This window comes from Sciurus vulgaris (assembly GCF_902686455.1).
Source record: "Sciurus vulgaris genome assembly, chromosome: 7".
In the NCBI taxonomy this organism is placed as follows: Eukaryota; Metazoa; Chordata; class Mammalia; order Rodentia; family Sciuridae; genus Sciurus; species Sciurus vulgaris.
The window spans coordinates 14,616,120-14,628,796 of NC_136467.1; the positions used below are offsets into that span (position 1 = coordinate 14,616,120).

General features: G+C 38.5%; 1 protein-coding gene across 3 annotated transcripts in view; it reads left to right on the top strand.

Moving 5' to 3' along the window:
* The window catches only part of SYNE1 (spectrin repeat containing nuclear envelope protein 1), a gene marked incomplete at its 5' end in the record, with an annotated part of 439,816 nt that overhangs the window by 279,216 nt on the left and 147,923 nt on the right, over window positions 1–12,677 (top strand). Inside the window, 8 exons of one of the 3 annotated variants that reach the window (XM_079147948.1) lie at window positions 88–270; window positions 1,186–1,323; window positions 4,494–4,679; window positions 4,853–4,975; window positions 5,190–5,372; window positions 6,439–6,582; window positions 10,542–10,736; window positions 11,765–11,905. In XM_079147948.1, coding sequence (XP_079004074.1) covers window positions 88–270; window positions 1,186–1,323; window positions 4,494–4,679; window positions 4,853–4,975; window positions 5,190–5,372; window positions 6,439–6,582; window positions 10,542–10,736; window positions 11,765–11,905 — 1,293 coding nt within the window. Of the gene's footprint in view, window positions 1–87; window positions 271–1,185; window positions 1,324–4,493; window positions 4,680–4,852; window positions 4,976–5,189; window positions 5,373–6,159; window positions 6,583–10,529; window positions 10,737–11,764; window positions 11,906–12,677 lie in introns of those variants that run through there. The other 2 variants (XM_079147944.1, XM_079147943.1) reach the window with 2 other exon arrangements.

Below are 12,677 nucleotides of genomic sequence, written 5' to 3' on the forward strand. Positions count from 1 at the left end.
ATTATTTAAAATATCCTTCTGATCTTAAAAATCCTTAAGAATCTTATTTTTTCTCATCTAATGACCTTTCATTTTGATTTTATTGAGGTACTGGGAGAGGAACTAGATGATTGTAATTCAAAATTAATGGAATTAGATGCAGCAGTACAGAAGTTCTCAGAACAGAACAGCCAACTTGGCAAGCCACTGGCCAAGAAGATAGGAAAGCTGACTGAACTCCATCAGCAGACCCTTAGGCAGGCTGAAAATCGACTCTCCAAGCTCAACCAGGTATGTTTTCCAGGCCAGACATGGAAATGCTCTAAGGCAGAAACTTCAGTCTTCTGCCTTTCCCTTTGAAAATAAATGAAAAGGTAATATTTGCAATGATGCAAGTGGTTTAGATGTAGATTATTTCATACCATGTCTGTGTTCCAAGAAGTTATAGGTAAACCCATGTTAGTTCATATGAAACCATATTTTACATTCACTGACACAGATAGTCATATAAATGGATCTTGCAGTAAACATTTTGCAAACTGGAGAAATATTTTGCAAGATGAATACATACCCACCAGCAAGTTTTATAAAATCAGTTTGGGACAAATTCAACTATCTTAAAATAAGATATATGTATGTACGTGTACACAGAGAGAGAGAGAGAGAGAGAGAGAGAGAGAGAGAGAGAGTACGTGTGGTGTGTGTGTGTTTACTTTTAGTTAATCAGGTCAGATAGCATATTCATTTAAATTCTTGATTATAGACTATACTTCTGCAAATCAATTAAATATTATTTCTATAATCAAAATAGAAGGTTAAAAATAGGAGTATTGGTATCCCATGAATTGCATATTGATACTTGGCATTCTGTCACTCCCACCTGGCATTTCCAAACCAGTGGAATGTTGAAAAGGGATAGAAGGGATCTAGAAGAGGTGAAATGAGGATGGAGAACAAGGAAAAGGAAAATCATTCCAACTTCTCAGGGACTTAGATTTTATCCTGAGGACCCTGGGAAACCTTTGACAAGTTTTCCACAGGGAAGTGATTTTTTCATGGTCACTTTCAGTCTCACAAAAAAAAAAAAAAAAAAAAAAAAAACCGTTAACCTCTAGGTCTGTTCTATTCATAGAGACAGATCAAAGGTTGATTTCTAGCTCAGGAGGCAAATTTACATTTGTCATCTAGATGTCCATGATTTTTCAGGCGGCATCACATTTAGAAGAATACAATGAAATGCTTGAATTGATTTTGAAATGGATTGAGAAAGCTAAAGACTTGGCACATGGAAATATTACATGGAATTCTGCAAGCCAGCTTCGGGAACAGTACATTTTGCATCAGGTAACTTTAGGAAAAAGTAGTTTTCAAAGAGTAATAAAAAGCTATTTGATTTAACTAGTGAGAATGACATGAAATTTAGAGGGCTATGATATAAAATTATGGTAGATACCGGATAAAAAGAACGCCATGTGTTCAGTTTTGACAGAAAGTAGCTACCCATGAGATTTCATGAGACTATATAAGTAAATATCCCCTGTTTTCCCAAGATCTCCCTTTCCCCAAGACCCAAAGCAACAAAGCAACCCACCTTAAAGAATCCTTTCTTTGCAGCTTCTTTGAAAAAGGTATATGCTAGGAAATTCTTGCCCATGAAGAGATACAGTGAAGTATGGAAAGATTATAAACTCCATAGTGGGAATGATAGGGAAACCAAACTCTGCTGTTTGGGACTGTGTGGTTATTTTGAGCAAAATTCTTTGCCTTTGTTAATTCTATCTTTTCACCTACAATAAGGGGATATAGATAATATTCATGTGTCAGACTTATGAGGACCAAGTGTTTTAACATATCTGCAAACACCTGGCCCACAACCTGACCGTGCAGGTGTCCCGTAGGTGTTTTCACGCCTTCTTCCTCTACCCTCTGCCAAGTCTCAGTCATCTGACCCTCCGCAGGAGTCAAGGTCAGCTGGGAACAAACCATGAGTCTAATCACATGGCGGCCTTATTACTTCATTTCCTCTCAAGTTATGTGACAAATTGTTCCTTTTCTGTTGGTGTTATTATTTAGGAAATGACTTCATTCTTTTATAATTTAGACTTGAATTAGATACAGATATCTAGTAGGTTAATCATCTTACAATAAAATATAGACTAACTGAAGTTACACGGGGAGACTCAAGTATTCTAGATTTTCTCTTAGATGACTTACATATCCTTGTGTCTTTTAAATTAGTCCCTTTTCGCTTCCAAAATCAAAGCCCCATTTGTCATCTCTTGGAATGCTTTAACAGGTCCTAATTTTATCCTTGTTCCACAATCCTCTTTCTCCACTCAATCTTACACTGTCCTCCCAAGATGTGCTCCTTAACTCCATCATTGCTCTGTAAGATATGCTCAGATGTTAACAGACAACACTTAAGTTGCAATTCAGTCGTAAACAATGAAAATATGTGCCAAGTGGAGTATAAGTAGCTCCAATCCAGCTACTCAAGAGTCTGAGACAGGAGGATCACAAACTCAAGGCCAGCCTTGGCAATTAATCAAGACTGTGTCTCAAAACAAAAAGTGCTAGACACAGCACAGTGATAGAGCTACATGCTTTATAGGAACCTGCCTCGCAGGTGCCAGGCCCTGGGGTTCAACCCCCAGCAATGATAAAAAACAAAAACGAAAGAACAAAACCAAAAATATTCAGCTTCATTCAAAATCTAGAAATGCAAGTTTAAGCAGAAAAGAAGGGAGAGAATTTTAATTGTCGAGGTAACAGTATTTTTTCAAAGCTTATACTTAAGGAAGTAAGAGCTTTCAAACACTATTGGCAACTTGGTAAAAATCTTTGAAAAAAACAATTAGCAAAATATATAATGATCACCAAAAATGTCACTACTTTGACCTAGTGATTATACTTCTTGAACTCATCACTAAGTCTGGAATCCAAAATGTAGAAAATGTTTTGTGCAGTATTAATAACTGCAGTGGAATTCTAAAGAACACTTAAATATCAAATAACATTTCTGAGTAAACTTTTGCATACAATACAATATAATGCAATCTTTGAAGAAATCATGAGGTTTTTTCTTTTTAAATCTTCTGCAGTCATTCATTCATTCATTCATTCTTTTTTTTTTTTTTTAAATTCAGCAAAGACTTAGAAAGTCCTCTCCCAATCTAGGAATTCTGGTAGGCATAAAACAAAGAACATTCCTTGTCCCTCCGCCCCTGGAGTTTGTCAGTGAGAGGAGAGGACAGACAGGAGATGATCACAACACAGCTTGCTAACTGCAGAGAGGGGGCTCCGAGCTGAAGGAGCCTGTAGAAGGTGCTCAGCCCACCCGCTTGGCTGAGCAGGATTGCTTACAGTGACACTGGCCATCCTGAAGACTCACAGCCTGCCTGTGAAGAGTGTTTTCCACAAAAGCACATTGTCTTGTTCTAATCCCACAGTCAGAGGGAAAGGTGCTCTTTTTTGGAGCAGGAAAGCTGGAAAGAGGGATAAGAACAGAGAGATAAGAAAAGCACAGATGATGAAACCCTGTCAAGAACTTTGGACTCAGTCCTGGTCACTCCCAGGGCTTTGACAGGTTTCTGTCTGCAAGGGAGGCGTTCAGGCTTGTTGTTGAACCTGTGGAGAACAGTATCGGATGCAAACAGAACAGAACAGTGGAAAACTATTGGTATGTTATGGTCTTAACTGACTAAAAATATGTACGCCGTGTATACCAGCAGTTCTCTCTTGACTATGAGATAATGCTATATTTTATTTTCTTTTGTATCAATATTTTCCAAGCTGTTTATATATATATATATATATATATATATGTCTTACATTCATTATGTGAAGAAAATGTACTTCATTTTTTAAAATGGAGCCTACCCCCATCCCCATTCCTGCTGTGACTTCACATTCTGCACTCACATATGCCTCCACATATGCTGTTCCCTCAAGATGAAATGCCTTTCCCTTCCCCCTGTCTTTCAAAATGCTATCATCCTTCTGACCTAGCTCAGAAGTCACTCTTCCGTGGGGTCTTCTCCCAACCTTTCAGCAAGACGCAGCACATCTCACCTAAGGCATCCCTTAACACCTGGATTCTCCACCCTCCTCCTCATTTATTGCATATCTGTATGCATGTATTTATATGCATGGAATATCTGCTCATATTATTGTTAGTCCAATAGATGTTACCAACCTGAATAAAGAGGACTTTGCTTTCTTCTCTTGATTTTGCAAGTCACTTCTACCTTGTCTCACTTAACACAAGTGCTCATAGTTTTTGTTTGTAATGTTCTTGTCTTATTTTCACCTCTTAGGGCAATATGCATCTAAATCTTAGCTGTAGAATATGAACGCTACTGCGTGGTAGCCGCTCAGTGAGAACCTGCACAGCACAGGCAGGCAGCAAGAATTTCCAGTTAGTTCTCCTTACTCCTTCCCACACGACACCATGCAAGTCACTGGATCCCCATGCCTACCTGCCAATGGTCATAAATATTGACAATTCACTCTAGACCCTGCTAGAAGAGTCTGAAGAAATTTACGCTGATCTGGAAGCAATGACTGAGAAATTGCAGTACCTCTCTAGTGTATACTGTACCGAAAAAATGTCTCAGCAAGTGGCAGAACTGGGACGGGAGTCTGAGGAGTTGCGACAGATGATCAAAATTCGATTACAGAACCTTCAAGATGCAGCCAAGGTAAATTAAAAAAAAAAAAAAGAAATAAATAGAAGAAAAAATATCTGTCACTAAAAAAAATGGCATTTCCACTCTGGAGAGACGGTGATGTTGTTTCTTGACTATGATATTATTTTTATGATTTCGGTCTTCAAGTGCAATTGACTGATATTTAAATGAATTTTACTCTCCAGGATATGAAAAAATTTGAAGCAGAGCTAAAAAACTTACAAGCTGCTTTGGAACAAGCCCAGACAACCCTGACTTCTCCAGAAGTTGGGCGTTTGAGTCTCAAGGAACAACTGTCTCATCGGCAGGCAAGCAAAAATAACTCAGGGCCGATGGGCGGGGGACCTGTATTTTGAAAAGAGGATAGTAAGGCAAAATACTTTCTAAATTCAGTTATAGTCGTAGCACTAGATGCTTTATTTTTAAAAAATATACATTTATAACGTAAGCTAGAAGTCAGTAAATGTCCCTTGCTTATGTGCTAATATAGGAATATTAAATTTCTGAACTACAACCTTTCAGCATTTGCTGTCTGAGATGGAGTCACTCAAGCCGAAGGTGCATGCTGTGCAGCTCTGCCAGAGCGCTCTCCGGATCCCCGAGGACGTGGTGGCCAGCCTGCCACTCTGCCACGCTGCTCTGTGCTTGCAGGAGGAGGCCAGCCGGCTGCAGCACACGGCCATCCAGCAGTGCAACATCATGCAGGCAGGTGTAGCTGTGCGCCCAGGCTCCGCCAGTGGTGCGCAGGGCTCCCAGAGCAATCGCAGATGAGTCATGGGCTGCTTTTCTTAGCATTGTGTGGGCTCAGCCATCCAAACACATCCAGAATGTTAACTTTGACAGACTGTTGTGGTTATGTAAAACAAGGAGATTAAAGTGCTATTATTCTGATCACCCACAAAAGCCTGGGAAGGCACTATAAAAATATCTTTGGGTGAAAACCATCTTTTGAGGCTATTTTAAATAAAGAACAACTTGTATCAGTTAATTTTTTGCAACAATGTAATTTTTGCTTTTATTCATCTGAGACTCACCAAGAATCCAGTAATATGAATTTACTGTTATCATATGTTTCAGAATTTTTTTCATATTTCAGTTTATTGATTCATTAAATACATTTCCTTGCTTGAGAAGCACACCCAAGCATTAACTCTTAGTCTCTTTAGCTAATAAGAGAATAAATATTTTCCACAAAGAAAATGACATTATTTACTGTCTTCTTTTCACTAATAATTACCTGCTCTAGCAAAAAATGCACAAATAGCCTCTCATTAAAATCTCTATTGGTCCATTTGATCAACTATCCTTGCTCCTTATACTACTTTGTAATGCCTTAGACATTCAATTCCTGAGGTTAGAAGTCATGCATAATTCATATTTTTTATTCCCTACTGCAACCCTTAGCTGAATGTCTTACTTGCTTTTCAGTATTTCTCAGATGGAGAAAAGAAGCAGTTCTATTTTCTATGCTGCTTCTACTTTCTCACCATTACTTGTCATCTTTAGGAAAATATGAGAAGAGAGAAAATCCTAACCACTCAACTATTTGTATTCCATTCATAATTCTATTACAGTATTTTAGAGAAAACATCTGAAAATATCGAAGTAAAAGTTGAGACTTTGGACTGTCTAGGGATTCACCCATCACATCTTGGTCTCCTAGACACACAGGGAAATAGGAGTTAACACTATCTGACAGACAGTGGTACAGTCACTTACTCAATTATTGATATAGAAAGAATCATTTGCTGATTTTTTTTCCTTTCCAAAGGAGGCTGTTGTGCAATATGAACAATATGAGCAAGAAATGAAGCACCTCCAGCAGCTGATAGAAGAAGCTCATAAAGAGATTGAGGACAAACCTGTGGCCACTAGTAACATCCAGGAGCTGCAAGCTCAGATTTCTCGGCATGAGGTGAGATGGGAGTGGGCATCCAGGGGAGGACACTGGCTTGGTTGGGGACTGGAAGAGAACACTTCTCCCTGTCCTGCAAAGGATGTGTCACTTCCTGGGCAGCTGCTTTGGCTGTCTTTCATTTTGAGTGGTTTTTGCTGACCCAGTCTGTCCCTCGATTCCACAGACTTTGTCTGTGTTGTTCATGACAGTTCTTGACCAGGACACACTATATCCTGCACCCAAAATTGTTAATACACTAAATAGTTATTACACAAAAACACAGTCTGCTTCCTGATTTTAAAGCCCACGTCAGGCAGCAATGCAAATGCTTTGCTGCCTCATTCACTCTTTTTAATAAAGAGGAATAGTTCATATTAAAAAGACAATCGCTTGCCCTTTAAAACACCAGCCATTTCACTTCCTTTCACCAAAATCAGAGAAATGTCGATGTCATTCATTTTACTAATTTTTATATTGGTTCCATCTGTATTTTCCCCATTTTCAAATACACCTCCTTTTGTCCTTTGGCATCCTGACGATTTTAGACCTTGCACACTCTTCGTGCAGACCAAACCTGCAGTGATTGAGACATTGACACTCAGCAGTGCATTCCTGTTCCTGGTCAGTTAACTTCTACATGGGTCAAGTTCACTCTTTCCCTTGGGGGCTAGTTCTTAGCACCATGAATTTTGGTGACTTATTTCTCTCTGCCTAGGATAGACATTTTATCCTGTCATCTGCTCTATTTTAACTTTGTCATAAGAACAACAATTTTAACAAACCAAATATCATAGTAAGATTTTCAGAAGATTTAAATGTTGTGTTTTAGGTGTAGAAAATATCGCCATACCCATTCCTAAATGCAATTTTTAAATTTCTTAACACCGTATACCAATCACTTATATTTATATATGATTTTCAAAATAGCTTAAATAAATATCTCACCTACATTTGCATCTACAGCTGAAGACATCTTTTGTGTTCCTCTTAAGCATTGGTTAAATGAAAACACGTGCAAATTCTTGGGTCCACTTTATGATGTGCAAATTAGACTATATATTACATATATATCTTGAAACCACTCCTATCTCACAAGATGCAAAATTTTGTTACAATAGCTCTTTTATTATGATCCAGAAAATTATTTTTTATGTCTTTTCTGGAATAACAATTACCATTTTTACTAAAGATTTGTTGTATATTTTCAGAACAATTTAAAATTTTTTACATCTTTTTTTTTAAAGATGAGTCCTATGAGGATTGGCTTTAAAAAAAAAAAAAAAAAAAAAAAAAAAAAAAAAAAAAAAAAAAAACTCCTTTTTACCAATAAGAAAGCTTATTTTTTTAAGTGATATCCTGGGCTTTCATGTCTAGTAACTCATTGAAATCGGACTCAAAGCCAGTATATTTGGTTACAAATTCCACAACTTTTTCTCTGTAGCAGAAACTATGTAGGATATGTCATTGCAAAAGGAAAAGAATGAAGTTGTAGGAAAGTCAATAACTTGCCCAAGGCCACAGTGAACTTTCCACGGTTAACACAGATCATGTCCTCCTGGCTTCCAGTTCATTGGCAAGTTTATATCCTCACAAGTCTAAATATTCAAATGGATATTTGCTAGTTTTGTCATGTGATTGGGAACACATTTTTATGAAAATAATGAGGTTTTATACATTATTTCGTGGAAATAATGAGATTTTTATACCTGAACCTGTGTGAGGTTCATGGAATATATAAAACAATACAGAAAGGAAAATGCTGAGTGGAGAAAGGCCAAGAGATGATAATGTCAACACTGGGACCAGGATTTGTTTTCCTGTATTCTACAACTGCTTTTAATAGAATTTCAGTCTTAAGGTAAATCTGCTTTTCATATGGAAAACTTCCTTCAACCCATAAAAATAACTAAATTGATTCACCTTTAAGGAATTCACATTTTATTTTGTACAGTTTTTCAAAGGTTGCATTTAAGTTGAAATGGATGATCCTGACACTTTTAAATCAAGAGCGAATACTCAGACTTCTGATCTCTCCACCTGGCACAGAAGGTGTGCTTCTGTCCTGAGCACAGAGGTCTGCTGTCCTTTGTAGGCCACCATACCTGAAATCTCACCTTTTGTAACCATTTACAAAAATACCTAGTGCAAATTAAGAATGGGTGACACATTAACATTTTAGGACTCCATCTTATTGCAGTGGATTAGCCATAGTGTGAATATCCAACCCACAAAAGTCAAGTGATACAAGAAGGTTTATTTTCTTATGGGAGAAAGTTCTGGAACCACATGGGTTGACTGTGAAACACAGATTCTCAAAACATTAGTAAATCAAAATCACTGGAAGTGGTGACCAGAGCTGCATTTTTAATAAACAACCCACATGAGGTTTATCTACAGTGCAGCTGAGATTTCCACCTAGGGAACAGACACTTGTTCTCAGAATGTGCACACCTATCTGGCAGGGTACTGCAGTAGAGAGCTTGATCAGCAGTGTGGGCCTGACGTGGGTAAGGACCGAGGCTAACTCTGTCCACTTCATAAGATTCCTTACATTCATCCTCATGGGGCAAGCCATTGTAAGAACCTAGTGTTTAATAAGCTGGAAGATGTCTCTTGTAGGTGCATGTTACCTAATGATAGTAAACGCATCACTGAGTACCCATGTGCTAGCCACAAGACTAGATGTAGTAAATAGCTATTTAATCACTATATAGTTCTAAATATATATAATATGTATATATATTTTATATATATATTAGGTTTAATTATCTGCAGTCACAAAAAATAATTTCTATTTTTTAAATCCTTGTTTTAAACATTCCTACACTGCACTGTAAAAAGTCAAGAAGACAGCCACTGATTGAGTTCTACTGAACTTTTACTCCCTCTACTCAGTTTTGGTCAGGAGACACAGAACAACAGCAAAAACAAAATGCTACATATGTGTAAGCAACAGATACCCATATCTGTGAATGAACCTGTACGTATACAAACAGGACCATTCAAAGAAGTTGATGTTTATTGTCTGTCTTAGATGTATTCTATGGAAACAAGGTTTCTCAGACAAAAGAACCAAACAAAAGGAATGAAAAAGAATACCCGAGAAAGTATTAGTTTAATATTTAGAATTACCATGCTCCTAAAATGGGCGTGGATTACCTTTTTAAGAACCATGTACTATCCAGAATATTATTCCAATAAGCTTTTAGTACAAATTTTGAAACCTATATCTCTCACAAGTTTGTTTTTTTTTTTTTTTTCAAAAACAGATGAAAGTAAAAATCATTTAGTTTGAACAGCCCTTTAAAACTAGTTTTAAGCATCAAATACATTTGAGGCTTGGTGGAGTGAGAGAAAAGGTGACTATTTAGGAATCAAACTGTATGTGGGGAGGCAATCTGCATAAATGTTAATATTTCACATGTGATATCCAGTTTATCCAGAGATAAAACAATTCCTTGTGGCCCCAGGAGCAGACTGGCAGTTTACTTGGTGACTCTCAGTGCTACATGACTGCCATCTCTGTTGGATGTGCTCAGCCGATGGTAAAAGCTGAGCATTGCATTTTTTTTTTTTTTTTTTTTTTTTTTTTTTTGGTAGTTACATTCATCACATGACCTAATTTCCATGGCATGAACCATCTGGTAGATTTCAGATGCTTTAGGCATTTTAAAGAAAGTTGCCGGTTCCCAAGGTGGAGCGTTCCTGATTGCGCGGAGCCCTCTCTGGGAGCCCCTCGCCTGCAGCCGGCTGGCTGCGCCCTGCGGGTGCTGCGGGGCGGAGGCGCGGTGGCCGCGGTGGGCTCGGCGGGAGATGCAGGCGGGCTGCTGCTGCCACAGTCCACATCCTGCCTCGCAGGCGCGGCCGCCGGCTCGGCTCTGCCATCCCATTGGCCGGCGCTGCAGGAAGATGAACGCCACCGCTTCTGTTTCCTTTTGATGGTGCTCTGACAACACCGGGGGAAAATGTTTTCTCAGGAGCTGGCGCAGAAAATCAAGGGCTACCAGGAGCAGATCGCCTCGTTGAATTCCAAGTGCAAGATGCTGACGATGAAAGCCAAGCACGCCACCATGCTGCTGACTGTGACCGAGGTGGAGGGGCTGGCGGAAGGCTCCGAGGACCTGGACGGGGAGCTCCTCCCAGCGTCTTCGGCCCACCCCTCTGTGGTCATGGTAAGGATCAAGTCCGTCCCCACCCGCTTTGCCCTTTTGAGGGGAGCCTGGCCGGCGGCCCCAGGAGCCTTCCCAAGGCTTATTTTACGGTCAGCCTGAGCTCTTGCAGCTTCAAATTAAGAAGCAGTTTCCTTAACTCCCTTTTGACTACAGCTGGGCCAGAGCCAGTCTTTGACAGTGTGAACAGGGACGGCTGAAATGAAACTATGTGCTTGAGACTGCGGAGTTACTTAACCTGTCCGAGATCTGCCCTGCATTTATTTACAATTGACAATTCTACTGAGAGGCTCTGAGCTTTATTAAGGAAAAATTAAAATCCTCTGCATAGTATTCTCGTATCCTGAGGATGGGAGAAGTATGATACATGTGTTTAATTATGTTCTCCAAGCTAACTAGCTGACTAGGTATGTGTGCCTACTCTGTTGTATAAATTTAGATGAGAAATTATCATGAGAAAAATAAGAAAAAAGAAATTTCAAAGTTTAGCTTTGGATTAAAAGAAATAGCTCCATTAATCTCTGTTTTGTACCATGATATTCCCATGCACTTTGCATCTAAAATGCACTGAGTATTTTGATAATGTCAGTATTTTACAGTGCTGTATATTTCCCCTCATATGTTAATGCATGGCCATACAGGAACCCATTTAGCAGTATGCTACTTTGGATGCATTTATCTCCCTAGGACATTTGGAACTTGAGATGTCATGAAAGGCCCTTTTCTCATTTGTATGATTTTTCTAATTATTTGTAAAGACACACAAACAAATTAAAAATGAAAGTTTTTAATTAGCAAAACTCTTGAATGTGATATACACTCTCCATCCCTGTTTGTTTTACAAATATCCTTGGCATAGTATTCACTCGAAGATCAAACTTTTAAATACTAACAGAATTAATACATAAATCAGTGTCTCAGTCGTTCTAACCTTTGTTATATAATTGTTAGTTTTGACCTGTGTCTGGCCAGGTCTTTTGTTAACTAGCTAACTGATTTTCATGTCCTTTGGGCTACATTTTACGTGGCAGATGACTGCAGGTCGCTGTCACACTTTGCTGTCACCTGTCACTGAAGAGTCTGGGGAGGAGGGAACCAACAGTGAGATTTCCTCTCCACCTGCCTGTCGCTCCCCTTCACCTGTGGCTAATACAGATGCTTCTGTTAACCAGGTACCTCCCCCTTGGTGTTCCTCTGACTGCTCTGGGCGGATGCAGGACTCCATTCTCTGGCCTCCTTAGATTGTGGGTGTGAATCTTGAACTTTGTTGCATTTGATTCCCAGGCCACACGTTTACGTGTTATAGTCACACAAACGGTGATTGTCGTGTAAGACTCTTAGCCCAGTATGGCTTCTCCTCTCCTGGGCTACTGACAGTGAAATGAGTAAAAACTAGGTCATGAAAATCAAAGCCTGGGAAGGTCTCTTTTAAGGCATGATGGCCTTCATTTCTGATAATCACATGCAATGGAATACTGCATCCTAACAGAAGATGAAGACTCTGTCACTATTATAAAATAACATAATTCTGTGGCTATTTTAGCATTCGTTGAACATAATGTTGACATTTACTAGCTCAGATTTTGGTTGTGGAAAACTTCTGTTCCTTACATTATACTTTTTAAATTCATGAATTGTGAAGAAATTTAAGGGATGTTTTCCAGGATATTGTCTGGAATGCTTAGTTTATTTTAATTTTCTTACTTATCATTCAATAATCTTACGTTTTATTTCCTATAAAATCAGGATAATACCTTGGTATGAGATGTGTTTTAGCATATGTTATCTTAAATATAGATTATACTATATTAAATGCCAAATATTTTATGAGAGATATTGGGTAAAACTAAAAAATATATACTTTTACAGTAACCCAAACCCTTAATGCATATGAAATAATACTTACTTTTTAGCCAAAACAACTAAAAATAGTTTTATATTACT